The sequence below is a fragment of the Oncorhynchus mykiss genome, chromosome 30, assembly GCF_013265735.2.
Source record: "Oncorhynchus mykiss isolate Arlee chromosome 30, USDA_OmykA_1.1, whole genome shotgun sequence".
NCBI lineage: Eukaryota > Metazoa > Chordata > Actinopteri > Salmoniformes > Salmonidae > Oncorhynchus > Oncorhynchus mykiss.
This window is the reverse complement of record NC_050570.1, coordinates 29,937,188-29,961,561: the sequence shown is the minus strand read 5'-3', so window position 1 is coordinate 29,961,561 and position 24,374 is coordinate 29,937,188. Positions and strand designations below refer to the sequence as shown.

The 24,374-nt window shown below is 40.9% G+C and overlaps 1 protein-coding gene and 1 long non-coding RNA gene across 3 annotated transcripts in view; both read left to right on the top strand.

The window, feature by feature from the left end:
* LOC110521697 (BMP/retinoic acid-inducible neural-specific protein 3) overlaps positions 1-24,374 on the top strand; it is a 98,276-nt gene that overhangs the window by 30,516 nt on the left and 43,386 nt on the right. For both annotated transcript variants that reach the window (XM_036968752.1, XM_036968751.1), the window contains exons 4-6: positions 13,730-13,920; positions 14,091-14,275; positions 24,179-24,284. In XM_036968752.1, the coding sequence (XP_036824647.1) occupies positions 13,730-13,920; positions 14,091-14,275; positions 24,179-24,284 (482 nt within the window). The remainder of the gene's footprint in view (positions 1-13,729; positions 13,921-14,090; positions 14,276-24,178; positions 24,285-24,374) is intronic.
* LOC110521698 lies at positions 687-2,509 on the top strand. Its single transcript, XR_002473180.2, has 3 exons — positions 687-1,242; positions 1,757-2,043; positions 2,160-2,509. It is a non-coding gene; the product is annotated as an uncharacterized LOC110521698 (long non-coding RNA).

The following is a 24,374-nucleotide window of genomic DNA, read 5'->3' as shown; positions in this document are numbered from 1 at the left end:
ACCGCACAGCCCTCCATGTGCTCGCCAGAGGTAGCCTGACTGCCATTAGGTACCGAGATGAGATCCTTAGACCCCTTGTGAGACCATATGCTGGTGCGGTTGGCCCTGGGTTCCTCCTAATGCAAGACAATGCTAGACCTCATGTGGCTGGAGTGTGTCAGCAGTTCCTGCAAGAGGAAGGCATTGATGCTATGGACTGGCCCGCCCGTTCCTCAGACCTGAATCCAATTGAGCACATATGGGACATCATGTCTCGCTCCATCCACCAACCATCCATCCACAGACTGTGCAGGAGTTGGCGGATGCTTTAGTCCAGGTCTGGGAGGAGATCCCTCAGGAAACCATCCGCCACCTCATCGGGATAATGCCCAGGCGTTGTAGGGAGGTCATACAGGCACGTGGACGCCACACACACTACTGAGCCTCATTTTTACTTGTTTTAAGGACATTACATCAAAGTTGGATCAGCCTGTAGTGTGGTTTTCCACTTTAATTTTGAGTGTGACTCCAAATCCAGACCTCCATGGGTTGATACGTTTGATTTCCATTGATAATTTTTGTGTTTTGTGTTTTTTTGTCAGCATATTCAACTATGTAAAGAAAAAAGTATTTAATAAGAATATTTCATTCATTCAGATCTAGGACGTGTTATTTTAGTGTTCCCTTTGAGCAGTGTATAACAACGCTATTCAGGGATCTGTAAATTCAGAAGGGTTCATAAAGCAAAGCACTGCAGACGTGTCTAAAATTGTATTCAAAGTTAAAACATACACTGAAGCCATGTTGTAATGGGAGAAAATTATGACGGATACGCATTTAGAAAGATCTCACTGATTCTGGTCAAAGAATCACAGGTTCATTTAATTGTTGGGGTGTATCAGTCTGTGTCACTGGTCGATCTGGGGGTTCATTTTATGCCAGATTCTCTGATTAATTGTTTGTGTGTTAATGAAGATAGTGGTTTATAATTACTAAGACTATCAGTTTATAAAGTGTTAGGTTTTTCTATTGTTTCCCTGCATCTCTCAGTGTGTTCACCTTAAACCAGTGTAGGCATGGAGAGTCTTCAAGATGCAATTAAACACCAATTGCTCGAGATGGTGAGATCTTTGTCAGAGCATCTGAGGGCAAGTTTTGGAGTCGAGAATATTAACGACCTTGAATATGTTCAGCCGGAGGACATAAAATACCATTTGACGCCAATATAGTGCCGGGAATTGCTTCAGTCCTTCAACCAAAGAGGTGAGATCTTGATTGATAAATGTAACATATATATGTAATTGTTATGAAAAAAGGTGCTATCTAGAACCTAAAATGGTTATTTGGCTGTCCCCATAAGAGAACCCTTTGAAGATCCCTTTTTGATTCCAGGTAAATGTATAACCCTTTTGGTTCCTCCCTTTCCACAGAGGGTTCTACATGGAACACAAAGGGGTTCTGCTTGGAACCAAAAATGGTTCTCCTATAGGGACAACCAAAGAACCCTTTCGGAACCCTTTTTTCTATGAGTGTACACACACACACACACACACACAAGGTTAAAAAGGTTCTGTAAATAGTTAGTTTGTTTGCCCTCAAAATAAATGGTTTATACTATGAGGTAGCGAGGCATATGCAATAAAAGGGATGGAAATTACAAAAATACATAAATGTACAGAAATATACAAATGTTTCTGTAAATTGTTTGTCCTCTTGTGATGATATGGAGTGCAGCGCATAGCCTAACAGAGTTTTTTTCTTTGTGCTTTTTTGAAAGAAAATTAAAATGGATAGGACACATTCTTTTCACCAAGTTACTGCTCTGCAACCACTTCAATCCTCTTGATTGACAGTCACTTGACTCAAGCTCTCCTGAACAAGGGTAAGAGAATTGTCAACTTTTTTAAAAGCCAAAAGCCCAAGTTGAGAAGAGAGATCCAGTGCCTGCTGAATGAAATCGACGGTTACATAAAAGGCAATGACGATCTAACAGCCACTGCTGCCATTCTTTTGTTGATGACCCACTTCAAAGAGAAGGACGAATCTCTGTTCCTCTTGGTAGATGTAAGGAAGTGTTTTTATACTTATGAATTGATTAATGGTTAATGATTGATTAATGGTGTTTATACTGTACTATTACACATTATTTAAATATTTTTTTACATGTTTTGTGATTTTAGGTCACTGCGACCCGGGTTGATGTCAAATCGCAATTTCCTTTGCCAGACACACCAAGGCTGATCATGCTTGGTAATACATTTATTTGATTTAAGGTGGAACATAATATAATATCTATAGTATTGTGGTACCTAGAGATGTCTAGTAAGTGTACACTAACACCCGTACTTTTGTGAATTATGGTATGCTCTATTTGGGTTCCACAAAATGCATGGTGTTGATCGAGGAGAGAGTGGTCTGTGTTTTGGACAGTGAGTCCAACTTTGCTGCTACTCTCTCTGTGCTCTTCAGCACTTTCTATGTTTTTAACATAGAATACCAGGAGTCGGCCTCTGCAACCTTGGAGCTGATACAGAGGCAAGCATTGAACGTTCACTGATCCAGCACTTACATTTAGCATTTGTTAGTTACATTGCAAGGATATTTCTTATTGTTATTTTTTCAATGCCTCAACTGATTTAATATATTCTATGTTGGGTTGTGCAGGTTCCTGGTTTGAATAAACCCTGAAGGAACCAAATGCACAGCGAAAGCAGGAGTGAGCCTCAAGACCACATGGTACACGCTTTCTCGCAGACCTGAAGGAGTAGTGATAGTAGTAGAGATAGTAATAGCAATCTCTCTTTATATTTCCATGTTTATCCTAGTTGACGTATCAGACCTAAGGAGGATCAGAGTTTCAAAGATTGGGGTGATAATCTGAATGCCAACGAGACTTGTTTGCATCTCTCATTCTCGCATAAATCCTGCCATGCAGGTTGGGTCAGCAAATGATCTGCTTGCGCCATCCCGGAGCCTGTGTTGGCTTGCGGTAGGTAGCGTGCTTCTCTGGCTCCAGTCTAGCCCTGCTTGCTCCTCTCTATTCATCCTTCTCTCTCAGCCCATTTATCGCTCGATCTCTCTCTCAAAGACAGGCAGGCAAGCAGTTCTTGTTATAGTTTTTTGTACAAATTTCTCCCCATTCAACTGTTGTTTTCCTATTTTTCATTGATCTGTTTAGATTTTTTTTTCTTACATAATCCTGTATTTACAAGAATGACCTATTCTGATGTCTTGGTTTATGTTTGGTGAAGTACATTATTGGCCAGTATTTGTCAAGGTTGATATCACTGTATCTCTCTCTGTCTCTCTCTCTCCCCTACTATCTGGAGTAGTGTTGCTCTTGTCAAATGTTGTTCTTTGTGGATAAAGTGCAATTCATGTCATGAATTTGAATAAATATATATATTTGTGCACATATTTTTTTTTTTTTTTTTACAATATTACATTTCAGGGAGCTGTCTTAAAAGACAACCTGTAATGCTGCTTAGTACTGTAAAATAATTGTATATTACTGTAGGTATTTCGCTGTAAATGTACAGCATTATACTGGCACCACAGTTGCCAGTTTAATACTGTAATTTTGCTTTACAGCAGTGATGCTGTAATATAATTTACAGCATGATTTTCCTTGCTGTAAAACCTATTACAGCATCCCTGCTGTAAATTTACAGCGTGGATGCAGTAATATGCTATGTTACCTCATCCCTAGGTGTAAAATAATAAATAATCAAGGAGGGCTTCCAAATAAAAGTGTCAATGTATGCCGAAAACTTTCACATTTCCTCTTAAGTCTGCAAACTGGATCACTGCACAGTCTCATTGAAGATCTCGATCACTTCTCCAGCCTCTCTGGACTGTACCATATTACGTATTGGATCGTTAAATGAGACAACTTTTACAATACCCTGTAGTTTACCAATAAATTGGCTAATAGTGACGTAGACATACTTGGTTTTCATATCCCTAAAGATATAAATGATCTTACCACAACAAAGTTTGCAAACATTTACAAGATCCTGCAACCATGGAGTGGTAGATACCTTTCTTTTGATGAAAAAAATCACACTGATTAACTCTTTAGTCCTATCACAGTTTAGTTTTTTACTTATTGCGCTGCTTACTCCAGACAACTATTTTTCTTAAATCATATGAGCAAAAAATATAAAATTGAATTTAGAACGCTAAGCTAGACAAAATTAAACGTGCCTATTTAAATATTGAATATGAGTTTGGGGGATTGAAATGATTCAATATTAAAACCTTGAACCTCTCACAGAAAGCTTCACTCATACATAAATTATACTTAAACCTAAACCTAAATTGTTTCTCTAGTAGATTACTAGGAAAGGCTCAAAAAAAGGCTGCCTTTATACAGATGACAATTTCTAATTTTCGGTTAATTGAATATGAAACATTGTTCAAAGTACGACTCTTTCTTAACAACTTTTACACCACTGCTCATTACATACCACAGACCAGCAAATATTATTTACATCATCAACATTGGAATCACTACAAAACGTATTGTATGTGCTCATACACTATATTAGGCCCAGCCTCTGAAACGTTGGTTTTCCTAGATATGGCTACTAAAATAAGGGAAAAAAAGAAACGTCCCCTTTTCAAGACCCTGTCTTTCAAAGATAAGTCGTAAAAATCCAAACTTTGAATACTTAGGACACTATAAAAAGGCCTTTCTACTGACTCTGAAAAACACAAAAAGAAAGATGCCCAGGGTCCCTGCTCATTTGCATGAACGTGCCTTAGGCGTGCTGCAAGGAGGCATGAGGACTGCAGATGTGGCCAGGGCGCCTAAGACGCCGAAGACAGGACCTAAGACAGCGCTACAGGGAGACAGGACATACAACTGATCATTCTCTCTGTGGCAGACCACATGTAACAACACCTGCACAGGATTGGTACTGTATATCCGAACATCACACCTGCGGGACAGGTACAGGATGGCAACAACAACTGCCCCAGTTACACCAGGAATGCATAATCCCTCCATCAGTGTTCAAACTGTCCACAATAGGCTGAGAAAGGCTGGACTGAGTGCTTGTAGGCCTGTTGTAGGGCAGGTCCTCACCAGACATCACCAGCAACAACTTTGCCTATGGGCACAAACCCACCATCGCTGGACCAGACAGGACTGGCAAAAAGTGCTTTTCACTGACGAGTCGCGGTTTTGTCTCACCAGGGGTGATGGTCGGATTTGCGTTTATCTTCGAAGGAATGAGCGTTACACCGAGGACTGATCGATTTGGAGGTGGAACGTCCGTCATGGTCTGGGGGCGGTGTGTTACAGCATCATCGGACTGAGCTTGTTGCCATTGCAGGCAATCTCAACGCTGTGTGTTACAGGAAGACATCCTCCTCCCTCATGTGGTACTCTTCCTGCAGGCTCATCCTGACATGGCCCTCCAGCATGACAATGCCACCAGCCATACTGCTCGACTTGTGCGTGATTTCCTGCAAGACAGGAATGTCAGTGTTCTGCCATGGCCAGCGAAGAGCCCGGATCCCAATCCCATTGAGCACGTCTGGGACCTGTTGTATCGGCGGGTGAGTGCTATGGCCATGTCCGGGAACTGGCAGGTGCCTTGGTGGAAGAGTGGGGTAACATCTCACAGCAAGAACTGGTAAATCTGGTGCAGTCCAGGAGGAGGAGATGCACTGCAGTACTTAATGCAGCTGGTTGCCACGCCAGATAGGGACTGTTTTTGACCCCCCCCCCCCCCTTGTTCATGAACACATTATTCCATTTCTGTTAGTCACATGTCTGTGGAACTTGTTCAGTTTATGTTTCAGTTGTTGAATCTTCTTATGTTCATACAAATATTTACACGTTTAGTTTTCTGAAAATTAACATAGTTGACAGTGAGAGGACGTTTATTTTTTTGCTGAGTTTATATTGTGATCACTACATCCGATAGATCTCGATACTGCATTTAAAGCACATTTCTGTAGCATTAGTAGTGATATGTCATGACTGGCTTGTTCGGGTCAGGTTACCGTGGATCACAAGAGACATATCTCACACCCACCAGAGGGGGGGAGCTCGAGAAGTATGGAGGTGGGCGGTTTTATGACACCTCACCCCCATTGTAAATCTTAAGGCAGCAGACAAAAGCCTTTGTCCTCTCAGTTTGGAGGAATGGAATGTATGATGGGCCTATGGAGAACCTACTTCAGAACAGTAACATTCAATAAATGGACTTCGTCAGCCAAAATGATAGTAATGACGGTAGATGGAATACGAAAATGAATGTAGTTTTTGTTATGTTATTAAAATGTAAATGACGATATTATAACAAAAACATTGTAGCTTGATGAGTTTTCACAATATGTACCTGAAGTTTTTGTGAAGAAAATGTCCAGAACAAAGATAATGTTTTTATAAAGATGAAATGTGAATTTAGTTGTCTAAATTGGATCTGAGTAAAATCCAGACCTTGCCTCGTAACTAGAGAGAACTTGCCTTAAAACCTCTTAGAGCTACCCCCCTACTTTTCAAAATTTCCGCCTGATATTGCAGGGTGAGCTGCACACAGTGGACTTCCTACTAGGGCACACAGCCGCAGTTCTAACAGTATAACTATGGTTCATAGGCACATGATTACTGTATACAATAGCTGTAGGACCAACAGAGGCATTCAGGGCAGTTAGAGGGACATAAATTAAGTTATTTACATTGTGTCTGCCAACACCCCTGGGGCAATGAACATTTTCAGTAGCAGAGACACAATGGTAGGGCTTATCTGAGCTGGGCTTGGGTCATTGATAAGGCAATGTCTCAACGTAGCCTTGAAGTGCGTGGACAGAAGTCCAGGAGCCAAGATGATTTGGATGGAATTCGTCATTCATCTTTTGTTTACAAAAGGTGTCAAAATTATCTGTAAAAATGATTCCAAAAGAGCTACAGTAATGTTTTAGCCAGGTGTGTTTTGCAAGTAGCTTGCTGAATCTTTCACACTCGCAGCCCAACAATGGTACCGAACCTGAAATAATTAGCCACTTTTTGGAATCTTTCAGTGCTGGAATTAGTTCTTTAAAATACATTTTCAGACGTTCCCGAGCTGTCCTCCTAATGCCGTTTGACTCCACATGGACTACTCAGCGTCAGCTCCCGGCAACTATCGTAGAACGGTCGGAAACAGTCTTTCAAATTGGTGTTTAATGTCCTTTTGATGTCGTTGGGGACATGTTCACTCATGGGATGATTGATTCCATTTGGATCATAGCTGTTAACCATTTTCATACTTCTCTCTTTCATCTCTGTATCCCACTTTGGTCTCTCTCTCTCTCTTTCGTCTCTCTTGCGTCTCGCTCTCTTTTGTCACTCTCCCTTGCTCACTTTCATGCTCACTTTTCATCTCTCTCTCTTTTTGTCTCTCTCTTTTATCTCTCTTTCTCATTCATCTCTCTTTCTCTTTCGTCTCTCTCTCTTTTTTCTCTCTAGTCTCTCTTTTGTCTTTCTCTTTTGTAAGTGTTTGTAAGGGTAAGTTCTTTTGATGTTGTTGGTATCATGTTCACTCATGGGATCATTGCTTTTGTTATTATCAAAGCTGTTAACCATTCCAATACTCCATCTCTCTTTCGTCTCTCTCCAGCTCCTTCATCTCTGTCCCTCTCTCTCATGTCTTTCATCTCTGTATCCCTCGTCTCTCTTTGTCTCTCTCTCTCAATTCTCCATCTCTCGTCTCCCTCGCTCTTTCATTTCCGTTACTCTTTCATCTCTCTCTTTCCTCTCTCCCTCTCTCGTCGCTCTCTCTCGTCTCCCACTCTCTCATTTCGCTCTCTCTCGTCACTCTCTTTTCTCTTTAGTGTCTGTCTTTCGTGTCTCTCTCATCCCCCTCTTTCGTCTCTCTCTGGCGTCTCTCTCTGTCGTCTCTCTTGCTTTCCTCTCTCTCCTCACTATCTTTTGTCTCCCTCTCTTTTGTCTCTCTTTCTTGCGTTTGTATTGATCACTCTCTCATATCTCTCCCTTTCGTCTCTCTCTCCCTTTTCATCTCTTCATCTTATCTCTTTCTCTCTTTTGGCTCTTTACTTTGACTTCAGGTATGACGACTTTGAAGTCTTTGCAAGCAAAAAGATCTTTCTTCCTGATCTGAAAATGGTAAACTATTCTTCTGTTGCTGATTCCACGTTGTGCACGTTGAACATTCAGAGGGATCAGTGTCAAATTATATTGAATACAGAGCACAGTAGTAGTAAAATAATATCTTCAACTTGTAAAAGAGCACAGATTGTACAGTATAAGCTATACTGTGTGAGAGAGGGAGAGAGTTTGTGTCCTAAGATCCCTGTAGCTGGTTCCTCCACTCTGATTTCACATTTCCCCATCACTACTTTTCAATACATTTGAAAACAAGTAATAAGATAAGCTTAATTTGAAAGAAAAGTAGTTGAATATTGGAATGTTTTTCAAAATACAATGTGTAAAGTATTGGCATGTATTTACAATTACTTCAAATACATATCGTTGGAAATATTTTAAAGACAGTATTTTCAAAAAAATATTTGGTATACACTACCGTTCAAAAGTTTGGGATCACTTAGAAATGTCCTTGTTTTTGAAAGAAAAGCACATCAAATTGATGAGAAATACAGTGTAGACATTGTTAATGTTGTAAATGACTATTGGAGCTGGAAATGATTGATTTGTAATGGAATATCTACATAGGCGTACAGAGGCCCATTATCAGCGACCATCACTCCTGTGTTACAATGGCACGTTGTGTTAGCTAATCCAAGTTTATAATTTTAAAAGGTTAATTGATCATAAGAAAACTATTTTGCAATTATGTTAGAACAGCTGAAAACTGTTGTCCTGATTAAAGAAGCAATAAAACTGGCATTTAGACTAGTTGAGTATCTGTAGCATCAGCTTTTGTGGGTTTGATTACAGACTCAAAGAAAGCACTTTCTTCTGAAACTCGTCAGTCTATTCTTATTCTGAGATATGAAAGCTATTCCATGCGAGAAATTGCCAAGAAACTGAAGATCTCGTACAACGCTGTGTACTACTCCCTTCACAGAACAGCACAAACTGGTTCTAACCAGAATAGAAAGAGGAGTGGGAGGCCCCGGTGCACAACTGATCAAGAGGACAGGTATATTAGAGTGTCTAGTTTGAGAAACAGATGCCTCACAAGTCCTCAACTGGCAGCGTCATTAAATAGTACCCTTCAAAACACCAGTCTCAATGTCAACAGTGAAGAGGCGACTCCAGGATGCTGGCCTTCAATGCAGAGTTGCAAAGAAAAAGCCAATTAAAAGAAAAGATTAAGATGGGCAAAAGAACACAGACTCTGGACAGAGATATGGCTTTTTCTTTGCAACTCTGCCTAGAAGGCCAACTTTTACTTTGCTTTTGGTGGGGGATCATCCTGTGTTGTGTTAGTGAACTTTGTGGCAAGATCGATGATATCTGCAGTAAGGACAGCCTTCTCAGTGGCATTGCACCATGGCAGTTTAAATTGTGGATCCAAGACTGAGGCAATCTGGTATGTGTTCTTCTGCTCATAAACAGTTATCAACAACTTCTTTTGACAAGCTTTTCATTGTACCTGGTAGAGCAATTGGTGAGATGTTTAGTCAGTCCTCTGGATAGGAATGATGATGTTGGCAATGATGATGTTGGATCCTTGCTCACACAATCTGTGGCAACATCAAAGGGGTTAGGATGTCCACAGCATCAGCGAGGATATACTTTTTATGCATGGATAGCTTGGTGACAGGCAGTGTGTCAACATTTTCAGTTGATAATTCTACCTTGTGACAGTGGCTGGTTGCAGACAATTCTCCCATTCAAGGCGATCCTGTGCAAATGTTGACTTGTGTTAGTGGGAGACAATGTTAATGTCTTTGGAAACGGCTTTCATAAGGTTATATACAGACTGAAAGCAATCTTTAATGGTGAGCAGTATTGTGTGAGTATAGCAACGTTCATGCTGTGAAAAGTGAACTTCATCAAGGTCAATGGAACTTACAGGTTGCAGACCTTCCTCCTCTTCATCACCAGTATCCTCTTTTTTTAGAGGATGTGTCACCTTAAAAATTAGCAAAAGAATCAACCATGTACTTATAGAATTTTAAATACATATTTTATTTTTAGTCCAACTTTGAGAGCAGAGTATTTGAGGCTATTTTAAATATGTTTTGGGAAAATATGTTTGAAAGGGTTTCAAATAGTATCCCAGGAAAGTTTTTGAAAGTATTTTTGCTAGACTATTTGTTTTTTTACAAATGACCATTCAAATATTCAAATAAAATACATTGTTTTGGGCTATGTATTTGAAAATACTCAAATAAGTATTTTCAATAACTATTACTAAATACACATGTATTTGAACCTAGGTCTGACACTCACACACACATACTAGTTGGAACCCCTGTCGCTCACATACTGCCAGGGGCCAGTGGTGGAATTGCCCACCAGAATGTGTGTGTGTGTGTCCTTGCTAACCTGCAGCGGAATCCATAACTGCCCATCAGAAATCCCCAGAAGCTTTGTGTCGATTACGGTTAAGCTCTCCTCCACTCCCTTGCTCCTTTATTCCCTTGTTCCCTCTCCCTCCCTCCCTTTCTCCCCCTCAGCTTAGTGGAAGGAGTACCATTAATGGCCCCTCGTTATAGGGAAATCCGTCATGAAACAGGCCCTAATGAACTGATTCCTGTTGGCTACTTAATTTTTTCACTTGTTTTTTCCTCTGTGGAAATTCTCATTGGTGAGATTTTGATTGACAGTTAGCACGGACTCCTGGGGGTGTTCTCTCCAGAAATAAATTAGTGTTGCTGTGTGTGCGCGCGAGTGTATATATGCGTGCATATCTGTTTGTTGTAAATTCCACGACAGAACACCCAGTGTAATGGCAGTGTGTAATATCACATCAGCATGCGTGTCTACACAGCACATATGAGATCAGAATTTTTATACTCACAGTGTTTTAATATTGCAGTTTGTAAAGCTTTATTTGCATATTTTCCATTATGCCTTTCAAGTGAATGTGAGAGATACCCACCCATGACTGTGTTTGTAAGTGACAGAGACATGGTTGTTGCATTCAATACATTCTATTCCTGAAGCCTTTACCAAGTGACTTCCTAAGTGAATGTGTTTGAATTTAAAGTAAACCCTTATGACTATACAGTATATTTTGAAAGTATTCAGACCCCTTCACTTTTCCCACATTTTGTATATTATAGCCTTATTCTAAAATTTATTAAAATGTTTTCCTTATCAATCTACACACAATACCCCATAATGAGAAAGCATAAACAGCATTTTAGATATTTCTGAAAATGTATTCCCAATAAAATCAGAATCACCTTATTTACATAAGTATTCAGACCATGTTTGCTATGAGACTAAATTGAGCTCAGGTGCAACCTGTTTCCATTGATCATCCTTGAGATGTTTCTAAAACTTGGGGTAAATCTAATTGATTGGGCATGATATGGAAAGGCACACACCTGTCTATGTAAGGTTCCACAGTTGTCAGAGCAAAAACCAAGCAATGAGGTTGAAGGAATTGTCCGTAGAGTTGCACTCCTTCCCTTATATGGGTCTCAGTCACCTGGGGTCCAGAGAGGGGAGAAGTCAAACTTGTCTATCACATGTCCCTGGTGCTATGCAGAATATCAGATAGAGAGGAGGACAGGAGGAAACATTGTCTTCATATGTGAATGTGTCTTTACCTATTTTAAACCATGTGAAGGGATGCCGTGATTAATGGGGAACCAATTACTTGTGTCCACAATGTTTGTGTGCCAGTCACTCCCTCCTTTGGCCTTGGGGAAGGTAAGGCGTGACAAGATGTGTGGGGTAGTGTCTGGAACAATTGTACGTCATCTCTGATGTACAATTGTACGTTATCCTATACCTAGTGTATGACCCAGAGACTCACTCCCCTCTGGACTTTACATTTGATTTATGCCATAGAATGAGTTGGTGTCTCCGTACTGTGAAGTACAAAGGACGAGATCAGAGCCTTGTCTTAGGGACCAAACTCTGTACAATAAGAAAAGTCTTCATAACAAATGCTATCTGGCTGGGGGACACTCCTTTCTCATATATCAAGTCTCACCATTTGACCCATTCCATGCATCTGTTGTTTGTCATGTAGACCAAGATGGTGTATCTTTAATATAAAATCTATGTTTGATTATTTGTATCAGAGCTGCTCGCCAAAACAGCCTCAATATCGTGGAAGCAAATTGCTCTATGTTCCCTTATTAATAAGGTTTGAATAAAGTAATATCCTGATTGGTGATTGACCTTGTCTCTCCTCATTATTGATTAGAATTTCCACGACAATATACAATCCATGTCTCAATTCTTCTTCAACCTGTCTCCTCCCCATCATATACTCTGATTGAAGTGGATTTAACAAGTGACATCAATATGAGATCATAACTTTCACCTGGTCAGTCTATGTCATGGGAGGAACTGTTCTTAATGTTTTGTATACTCTGCAATTACAGATTGGATTAGTTTAGTTCAAATAATCAATCAATGTTTATGCAGAAACACAAATATTAAAATACATTTCTATAAATCAACCTGCAACAAAGCATTCTGGGAAAATGTGAACAAGGCCCCTTCTACGTCATTTTTATCAGAGTTAATGGAAATTAACTCAACACAGTTGAGTAACAACACCACACAGTGTTGATTCCAAAGTGATTCATTTAACACTTTGTTTATTCACCACATGTGGTGTCAATTGCAATCCCACTGATGTTATTAAAGCTGCAATATATAAAGTTTTGGGCGACCTGACCAAATTCACATAGAAATGTGAGGTATAGATATAGTATCCTTGCTGTGGTGGAACACTCGCAACATGGACTGCTTATAATGGAATAATACACCTCAGCAGCACTCATGTCTGACAGCTTTACAATTCTGCTTTCTTCTTTCCATAACAGGCTTGACCACTATACCCTGGTTATTATGGGCTATTTGAGCCACATGATAATCTAGATAAAGACCGTTGGAACCCTGCTCTGCCAGCATGGATATCAAGACCCTTTATCCTCATCAGAGGGTCTTAGCCTCTACAGAGGACCCTTGAGAGCAGCTCATCAGCACAGTGTGTGTGTGTGTGCTTGCGCCCTTTGAGCAGAATGTCTTCCCCAGTGATTACAAACCTGTCCAGCCGCAGGGCATCACAAGTCACTCTACACAACCGAGATTGCACCATTGTGTAAAAAGTGTTGGGGAAGGACAGTGTTTTCACGATAGGCACAGAGTAATTATCAGAACACATTGAAAACAGCATGGTACCATTCATCTTTTAGGAAATGGCACATAAAGATCCAAATGCCACCGGAGTTGCTGTGCAGACATGATATTTTCCACCCAGCATGGCCTGAATCTGAATATGAGTCTTCTAATGCAGCCCAAGCTGTGTCGTTCTGTCCACTCTGCAATTGGAACAGTATAATCCTATGTTGTATTCTTCTTTCAATACTCAGAGCACAGATAGACATTGGCCTCATTCTGGGGCGGTGCCAGGGCCTCTGCGGACCTTTAGACGGTCTACTCTTTATTTTGGCAGAGGGCACTGGGGTTGTGGGCTGGGTCTGGCTGTAACATGCTCTTGAGCCCTTTTTCTCTCTCTTCACTATGACTATGATAGAGGGTGTTTGCTAATGGAGTGTGCCCTGCCAGTGTGTGTGTGCATCCCTGCCTGTGAGCTTGTTTGTGTGTGCGTAATAATGTTTGTGTGTGACATTGCAGGGAGTTTGGCCGCTGGAAGGTGAACAGCCTGGCTCTAGAGAGACAGGATAACAATGGTCTGGCTCTGCCTCTGGACCCCGAGTTCCTTCAGACCATAAGGCACCTGGGCAGACGGCCCAGCCTCAGCTCTATCACAGACAGCATCATCAGGAAGTTCGGAACACACTTTCTACTCTCAGCCACCCTGGGGGGTAAGAATAATAAACCTTTTATTTATTGGTGGAATGATTGGAAGGCCCATTTCTCAGGTTCAGAAACACATTATCTCTGTGCTGTATAGGTGTCGTGTTGGATGTGGACTATTCCCGGCCCAGTTCTCAGTGCATATTCTGCGCCGTTCTGTGCCCTTGTTTGTGTTTAGGGGAGGAGTCGTTAATGATCTTTGTGGACAAGCGGAGGTTGAGTAGGACAGTGGAGGCAAGCGAGGCCAACGGTACGGCCGTGACTCTGGAGGCACTCCACCAGCTGGCTGCATCCTACTTCATCGACAGGGAAGGCACCTTGCGCAAGCTACACCACATCCAAATAGCATCCACAGCCATCAAGGTAACCATACAATGGTTAGAGTAAACCTAGCAGTTTTGCTTTGTAGTTCCATCTGTGATGTGTGCTGTAGTTGTGTCTGTTGGCGCCAGGATGAAAGTTTCATAAATAGCAGGATGTGTGTTTGATTTAAATATCATCAATTCATTCCATCTTTCATTCCCAGAGCCCTCTAGCTGGGACCATCATTATTACTGAATAATGAGTCTGATCGGCTGAGTTTGCCCTTTTCACAGCAGGACGTTTGGCAGTTTCCATGTGAGCCTGTGGTATATTTACATGTACCTGTGACAATGACAGGATTATCAATGAGGAATTTCCCTAGCACAGGCACCTTGTATTAGAGCGGTGTTTTCCAAATGGTCGTTTTGGACGAGCTGGTAAGCCATCCCAGCTAATTTAAGTTTCTTTAAGTAGTTGTATAAAACTACACTGCTGGACTGTTTTGCTCATAATGAGGCTTTGGGAACCACTGTGATGGTCGTCCCTAACAAAATTATACAGCTGAGTGTTGATTCCTAACATTATCTGAGATTAATTAAAAACTCACTTGCTGTTTTGTAAGCGTCCTTCCATTTTTTATTGACTCATCCCAGTGCTATCCCATCATGGGCAACCACAGACAGATAAGGCATAGTCATTAAATTGAATTGGCAAAAGGACACATCATGGCTGCGTTGGAAGTGTCCTCGTGGACAAAGTGTTGCTAAAATCCTCTGATTAAGATGAATGGAGCAGAAGTTCTCGGAGTTGCATTTGTTGGGAGGCAGTTTCAGGTGACTGATGTGAAATATTCACAGCATCAGCAGGCTTTAATTCAGGCCATGGATTTCTACCTCACTAAGATGAAGACGGATGGCAAGACAAAAGCTTCTCAGAGAGAGCACCGGACAATGGCTTTTAGAGATTTTCAAGAGGAGAAAACCCTGTAGCTACTGTATTTAATTGAATTGTACCTTTATTTAACCAGGTAGGCCAGTTGAGAACAAGATCTCATTTATAACTGCGACCTGGCCAAGATAAAGCAAAACAGTGCGACAAAAACAACAACACAGAGTTCCACATGGGATAAACAAATGTACAGTCAGTAACAAAATAGAAAAGTATATGTACAGTGTGTGCAAACGTAGTAAGATTAAGGAGGTAAGGCAATGAATAGGCCATAGAGGCGAAATAATTACAATTTAGCATTAACAATGGAGTGATAGATGTGCAGATGGTGACGTGCAAGTAGAGATGCTGGGTTGCAAAAGAACAACAAAAAAATAACAATATGGTGATGAGGTAGTTGGGTGTGCTACTTACAGAGGGGCTGTGTATAGGTACAATGGTAAGCTGCTCTGACAGCTGATGCTTAAAGTTAGAGAACGAGATATGTCTCCAACTTCAGTGATTTTTACAATTTGTTCCAGTCAATGGCAGCAGAGAACTGGAAGGAAAGGCGGCCAAATGAGGTGTTGGCTTTGGGATTGACCAGTGAAATATACCTGCTGGAGCATGTGCTACAGGTGGGTGTTGCTATGGTGACCAGTGAGCTGAGATAAGGCGGGGCTTTACCTAGATGACCTGGAGCCAGTGGGTTTGGCCAACAAGAGCATACAGGTCGCAGTGGTCGGTAGTATATGGGGCGTAGGTGACAAAACAGATGGTACTGTAATAGACTAAATACAATTTGCTGAGTAAAGTGTTAGATGCTGTTTTGTAAATGACATCGCTGAAGTCAAGGATCGATAGGATAGTCAGTTTTATGAGGGTACGTTTGGCAGAATGAGTGAAGGAGGCTTTGTTGCCAAATAGGAAGCCGATTCTAAATTAAATGTTGAATTGGAGATGCTTAATGTGAGTCTGAAGGAGAGTTTACAGTCTAACCAGACACCTAGGTATTTGTAGTTGTCCACATATTCAGAACCGTCCAGAGTAGTGATGCTAGTCGGGTGGGCGGGTGCGGGCAGCAATAGATTGAAGGACATGCATTTAGTTTTACTTGCATTTAAAAGCAGTTGGAGGCCACGGAAGGAGTGTTGTATGGTATTGAAGCTCGTTTGTACGTTTGTTAACACAGTGTCCAAAGAAGGGCCAGATGTACACAGACACAGAATGGTGATTCAGAGAATCACCAGCAGCAAGAGTGACGTCATTGATATAGACAGAGAAAATAGTCAGCCCAAGAATTCAACCCTGTGGCACCCCCATAGAGACTACCAGAGGTCCGGACAACAGGCCCTCCGATTTGACACACTGAACTCTATCTGAGAAGTAGTTGGTGAACCAGGCGAGGCAGTCATTTGATAAACTAAGGCTATTGAGTCTGCCAAAAAGAATTGACAGAGTTGAAAGCCTTGGCCAGGTCGATGAAGACGGCTGCACAGTACTGTCTTTTATCGATGGTGGTTATGATATCGTTTAGGACCTTGAGCGTGGCTGAGTTGCACCCATGACCAGCTCGGAAACCAGATTGCATAGTGGAGAAGGTACGGTGGGATTCGAAATGGTCGGTGATCTGTTTGTCAACTTGGCTTTCTAAGATTTTAGAAAGGCAGGGCAGGATGGATAGAGGTCTATAACAGTTTAGGTCTAGAGTGTCTCCCCATTTGAAGAGGGGGCTGACCGCGGCAGCTTTCCAATCTTTGGGGATCTCAGACGATACGAAAGAGAGGTTGAACAGACTAGTAATTTTTTGAAATATTTTTTTGACATTTCTAGCGCAGGAGTTCCGCTAGAAACATGTCAAACTAATTCCATTGTCTGTAGAAAAGCACTGGAACGAGAGCTAACTCTGTCGGGACCGCGCCTCACGAGTCTGACACTCTGCAAGACCCATTACTCATTCAGCTCCCATTCCCCCCTCCTTTATAGCAGAAGCCTAAAACAAGTTTCTAAAGATGGTTGACATCTAGTGGAAGCCTTAGGAAGTGCAACTTGACACTGTGTATTCGGTAGGCCAAGCTTTGAAAAACTACAAACCTCAGATTTCTCACTTCCTGGTTGGATTTTTCTTAGGTTTTCGCCTGCCATATGAGTTCTGTTATACTCACAGACAAGACATCATTCAAACAGTTTTAGAAACTTCAGAGTGTTTTCTATGCAATACTACTAATAATATGCATATATTAGCATCTAGGACTGAGGAGGAGGCAGTTTACTCAGGGCATGCATTTCATCCAAAAGTGAAAATGCTGCCCCCTATCCCAGGTTAATTAAAAAATGTTTTATATATTTGGATCCTCTAATAGGTGTTGCAACAAATAATTTTAGAAAGAGAGGGTCCAGATTGTCCAGCCCAGCTGATTTGTAGGGATACGGATTTTGCTGCTCTTTCAGAAAATCAGCTGTCTGGATTTGGGTGAAGGATAACCGGGGGGGGACTTGTGCACATTTCTGCGGGGGGTACAGAGCTGTTGGCCAGGGTAGGTGTAGCCAGGTGGCCGTAAGAGGGGTAGCATGGCCAACCGTAAGGGTAGGGGTAGCATGGCCAGCCGTAAGAAAAATGCTTACTGAAATGATCGTAGATTTATCTGTGGTGCCAGTGTTTCCTTGCCTCAGTGCAGTGGGCAGCTGGGAGGGGCTCTTATTCTCCAGTGTCCCAAAACTTTTTGGAAGTGTAACACGCCGGGTAAAAAAGAAAGGGAATGGGAAAATGAAATAGATGAGGATGGGAAGTGGTGCCTCTACAATTACGCATGCGAGACGAATCATCGGTTCCATTTCAATAATTTCTTAGAGAGCTTGCCCCATTTGTCAGCCATTTTGGGTATGAGTTAAGATGTCTCACGCTGTCCATAATAAATCGTTCTTTAACCTACCAGTGAGCATGGAACACAAACAGGAAACACTAAAAGCACCAGGTGGACATAAATCAGGTGGTTTAAGTTTGATTTACAACTCTGGACAATTTCTACTGAGGTTTATTACAATTAGCTTGAAAAACAACTAGCCATCGATGTGAGAAAGAATAGAGGAGTGTTTTTCACCCAATCTTCTGGTCAGCTAGGATGTGGTGTTTAATCATTCATGTCCTGTTATGGTTCATTTGTAGGAGAATTAAGATAACTTGTTATGGTTAAGCTTTGGAACGCAAGATAAATATAGTGAAAAATGACAGTAGCAGCAGTTCAAGATGTAGAACGGATTTGATGGAAAAACTGTAGCTATTTCAATATGTAAATGATAGAATAACACTAGTTTGCCAAGATAGTCAGAACACATCATCAAATACATAAAGAAAGGTATTATGATCATCAGACAAATTACTGTCATCACTGAATGATGGGACAACATTATTTACTTGAAGATTTATTATACTTTAAGATTTTGCTTGTTGGCTAGACTAGCTCAGACCAGGGATGGGCAGCTACACTCCTCGGGGACAGATTGTAACTTTCCCCCCATCCCTAGCAAACACAGCTGATTAAACTAATTGCCTTCTAAACTGAAGATCATGATTAGTTGATTATTGGTGTCAGGTGTGTAAGCTGGTGCTGGGACAAAAGTGACACCAATCAGGACTCCGGGGACTGGGGTTGTCCACACCTGGCCAAGACCATACTTAGCGGCAGATGGCAAAGAGATGGTCTGATTGGCCTGTCTGAATTTGTTAAGGCTTGTGATTCAATTTCAGATAGAACCGTATAGAGCCAATGGGTTCAAATGGGTTCATGCAGATCAAATTTACTAGTTTTTCCTTTTTTTCACTTTACTTTTTCAAAAATCTAACTTCACAGACATATGAAGAACCATCTGAAGATATGTTACTGACCGATTTTTGACAAAAATGTCAGATAGAACCTTACAGTATTGTCGTGTCTTTACTATCATTGAATTGAAGACTTAGTTTTTAGCAAAGATTCTCTGTAATTAGTATTACGCGATCAAACTGATTAATCATGTAACTGTAATTAACTAGGAAGTCGGGGCACCAAGGAAAATATTCAGATTACAAAGTTATAATTTCCTAAAATAACTTTTCAGATATTTTCATATCTAATCCATAGTCTTCTGATTAATGAGTTATTTACTTTACCTCACGTTAGTCTCATTCCAAATGTCGTAAATTGTTGGTTATCTGCACGGACCCAGTCATTTAAATCATTTATTTATTACTTACTAAGTAATTCACAGAAATGCATAAACAAAACACAAAGTAAATATAGTTACAAGAAATGATAAGGGTTTAGCCCTAGTGGGCTAAACCGGCATCACGGCTTGGTGGACAAAACGGGGAGTCGGGGTCAGCTGAGAAGTCACAACAGAGTTGATAATTATAACAATTAAAATGCTAATCCTTTGCACTCATTCGGGAACAATTGCAATCAATATATATATATTTACCCTCAGTGTGTGGTCTTGATCACTGGTGAAAAGTTTGTTTCCTTTGTAGAATTCTCTCTCTCTCTCTCTCTCTCTCTCTCTCTCAGGATAGTTCAGAGTGACATTCATTCATGTTGGTGTTGAATGGATGTTTCGGCGGTTGTCGTTCTTCGCGTTCAATGATACCGAATTACTAGCTGCAGACTAGTAATTAATATCAAAGATTTTTCTTATTCTGTCGGTATCGATAGTCTAAGAGTTTAACCACGTGGTATGGTTAAAAGATTCAGCAATGGTCTGCAATCTTTGTACTCCCGTGATTGAAAGAAACATGGTCTGACTGAGTTGGGTTTTATTTGGAATTGCAGAAAAGGGTCTGTCCCAGGATGCCTGACCCTAACTGGGCTCAGGGGCGGTCCTCTGATTAAGTTCAACTCAAAAGGGAATTGGAGTTTCCTTCATTAAACAGTCCAAAATCACATTACACAATTTTACAAACGGTATCATACTCATTCATCTATTACAACAATTAGATGTAAACCTCATATATGAGGCTATTATATAAACAGCATTATGATAATGTGGCCACACTGTCTCCCATGAGCTTTCCCAAGTTGTAACAAACAGACCAGTTTGTAGCTGGATTCTTCACCGATCTTTTATAGCTTCTCCGGAACATGAAATTTGTTCGGACCTCAAGTTCTGTGAGGTGGAAGAAATTCCTTTGTTCTCTATGAATTTTCACTCTGTCTCTTATACTGTGTGGCCATGAGGTAGGGTCTTCTCCTCAGGAATTTACGACCTCTCTCTGACCACAGCAGTCTGGTTGTAGAAGCAGAGAGCGGGGGATGGTGCTCGCTGTACTAAAAGAGGGCAACGTCATGACAGTATCATGGTCTCGATGTCCTCCCCCTCAATAAAAAGGTACCCTTGGATGCAAAAACAAGAGTAACTTTGTTATTTTCTATCAAAGTCATAGAATCTTGGGGAACTTTACAAATTTAGATAAAGGTATAAACTGTAGCCAGCTTCGCTTACCGTTAAACCTCTGTCTAGGTCGTCAGTCAAGCTTCTCAATTGCAAGCTGTGAGTAAACTTTAACTTTAACCAGCTCGGTTTACTCTCTGCAACGTTGTCTGGTCAGAGCACCTGAATCATTCAGCTCTGAGAGAAGGGAAGAGCACCGCTCAATCACTCCATTACTGTTACTAGTAAAGTTAATCAAAAATAGCTAGCAATGCTAATGTTAGCTAGCAAACATTCAGTGGTCCCCTCAATCTTGGTTAGCTGGCTACATTTTTACTGCATGTAAAGTCAATCTGGCGACATCACAATCATGACAAAATGTTTTCCTTCTAATTTTCCTTCTAAATGTTATCATGTTTCAAAGCCAAATCCACGTTGCAATGAAGTAGGCTAACCTTAGCTTGTTAAGGTAGCTAGCTAACGTCAGCTCTGCTAGCGATGATAGTGTAAGCCAGGAAAACAGTGGTTTTAAAACATCTGGCCGGAATCCTCAAAGAATGTCTCAACAATCATAAACACATCTAGGATGTAAATGGGGATATGCAGCATTGACTAAGGCTATGCCCCAGTGATAAAAAATGGGCCGATTCTTTGGCGCAGTGAAAGAAGCAATTTCCAAAGAATCGCCATTCCTTATGAAATATTACTGGCATTCCATATTTTTCTAAACAGGTTGGAGTACAGGCCTCTTAATACCCATTGTTATTCAAATACATGACATCTCTGGCACATTTAGTGGCATTTTATCCTGCTTTTGTGGAATTATCCATTGGTTGAATTAACAAAAGGCATGATTCTTTCAGTTTCAATGCCTCTGCCTTAGTGGTATTATAATAATATTAACGCTTCCATTCAGAAAATAATTGAGCTTCCAAGACACTTGAGGCAATGCACCATGTATATTAAAATATGAAAGGCTTGTTACTGCACTACTTTTGAGCACTTTTGCCGTCCTCCCTTAAAACCATTAGCTATTCCCAAACACTAACCGCTAGTTAGACCTTTAAACAAGTCCCCAGTGGCAGATTCTTTGGCTGAGGCATTTTAAAACATCCTTGCCCGAATCAGAGGAAGAATGCATGCTTCATGAGGAGTGAGTGAAAGAATGCTGGTGCTGACTAATAGTACTGTTTGATGATGTATACTAGACACATCCCCTCCCAGGGCCGGCCCTAGCCTTTTGAGGGCCCTAAGAGAGATTTGGTTGGGGACCCCTCCAGCTCATGGGAAAAACATTTTAATGGCTCTACTCTTGATTATTTCCCCCTCCCCAGAGTAAGAAAAAGTTAATTTGCTGCAATTTGACATGTTTTTTTACATGGGACGTACATATAATGTTGTATAACTTACTATTTTAAAGCAAGTTTTCTGCAATTTTACTTTTTTCATAGGGTGGAGAGAAAGTTTAGCAATTGTATAACTCATTTCATATAATTCTACTCCTTTTGCCTTGAGGTGGAGAGAAATGTGCAGTTTTACAGCTAATTTCCTGAAATTCTACACATTTTGCCATGACTTATGCGATGTTAATTTGATATCTTACTGAGCGTGACTAACAAAATCAATGGGGGCCTCCACAGGGTTCATGCCCTTCGTGCCCGCTTGGTAATTCGGCCATGATTACTACAAGTTCAGATAGCTGGCTAGATTAATTTACCAATCTAAATAAAAAATATGTTGACATGGGCTAATTGACAACTGTTGATGCACAACCACATTTTGAAATTGTACCTTGTGTATTCTAATTCTCAACAGTAAGTCGTTTTTTTTCATTTTTTAGTCTCTAATGACCACTTATGTCGCTCATACCTGGGGCCGGCCCTGTCCCCTCCTAATCACATAACCAAGCAACACAAACAAATTATTCCAGGAAATCCTTTAAGAGCAATCAAACAGCTACAATTAGAATGTGTGATAGTCAGCGTGATTTAATTGCAATCGATTTTGGCATATTAATATAATCCTCCCTCTCTCCACCCACTCTCCCCATCTCCAATCCATCTCATTTAAATGTTTCAATTTGTATTCAGGCAATTTCCCAGTTAATGACAGCGCCCAAATCCCCCGTAAGTTACTGTCCATACTGAAATATACAAATCACTGTTTAGAGTATTTTTTTTCTAAATCAATTTCTTATAGAAACGACTAAGTGTGCACATGCTCTGCTCCGCTGGGTCCTTGTTGCAGATGGTCTCATTGCTATGCATTGAAAACCCAGCTTTAGATTTGCATTCGGTCAATTTTCCCTTTAAGTCGGACATCTGTCTGTGTTAGAAATTAATCTGCCCATCCCTGTAGACACATCTGGGATTTTAATTAACTGTGTCGAAGCATCAATAAAAAAAGAATGGAAATGCTGGCGATGGGCCTGCTAAAGTTCTGGTTCTTTTTCCCCTCTTTCTCCCACCCTCGCTTTGTCTCGTTCTCTCTTTCTCACACACTCTTTCTCTCCCCCGCTCCTCCATTTCAAAGTAACTCAAACCTCAATGTTGAGTGAAATTTTTTATGAACATCTTGTGATTTTCATATTATGAATAACTGCTACTTATGTCATTGATAAGGTTGGTCATGGTTATGGTGTCTCAATGCTTTGAAGGATAGAGAACTTTTGACACAGTTCAGTTTATTTTATTTTTCTTTCTCGTGTCTCACCCTTCCCTATGTTTTTTCCCAGTGACCTTAAAGTAGGTGTCAAAGAAATCCGACTGTTCTGCCCACAGACGGAAAGGAAAAGTGTGTCCTTTCTGCTGGATGTACAGTATAATTACAGGTACTCATTAATCTACACAGGCAATGTAGTTACTTTTAAGTAGCCACTGTGGTGGAAGGGGAGAACGATTTTTAAGTGACAGGGAGGGAGATGGATAAGCCTGCAGGCTTCCAGTTTGTCTTGGGAGGATGGCAGAGGAACCTTGATATACGGGAGCTTTAAATCAGCCTTTTGTCAATGATGATTGAGCTGTGATTGTTCACAATCTAACCACCCACTCAGAGAACAGAGATCCTGTCTTCCAGGTTTGTCAGCGTGAATCTAGTGATTTCTTTTCTTTCTTCCCTTTGCCCCCAAAATTTTTTTTATTTTAATTTTATTTTTATTTTTGGGGAGAATCCACATCATCTCCCCTGTGTCAGATGACAGGACTTTTGGGTTGCATTGCTACTGTATGTCTTCACATTCTCTGAGTAGACAAACAAACCTACTCTGCACCTTTAAGCTTCTTCGTGTACCATACTTTTTGGATATAATCTCACGTGGCCTCTGAGTTTTTATTTAACAGACTATACTAAATGTCAAAACGCACATCCTTGGTGTTGCGTCATACATCAAATAACTGAAATACTGTATCTAGACTACTTGTAATGTCTGTAGATGTGAACATTTAATTGTGTCTTAATAAGGTGTAATATATTTAGTCCTGTGGAAGGGCAGATGGGAGAAAGTGAGTGTACTATTAGTTGTTCATCTCATTCCACATGACATTCAACTCCGCATCCCTGCATTTTTAATGACTTTAGTGGCTCTCTCTCACAGTGCAGTGGATTATTGCCATGTGCCTCTGTCTTTCTCTTTAGGTGACCGAAACAAGGACAGGCCCTCTTGGATGCAGTAACTATGACAACCTGGACTCAGTCAGCTCTGTTCTGGTTCAGAGCCCTGAAAACAAGATTAATCTGCAAGGTCGGCCATCCAGAATTGAACACACCCAGACATTCTGATGGAATTGTCACAGTTTCTATTTTCTGCCAAGCATTAGACGAGGCACCAGAG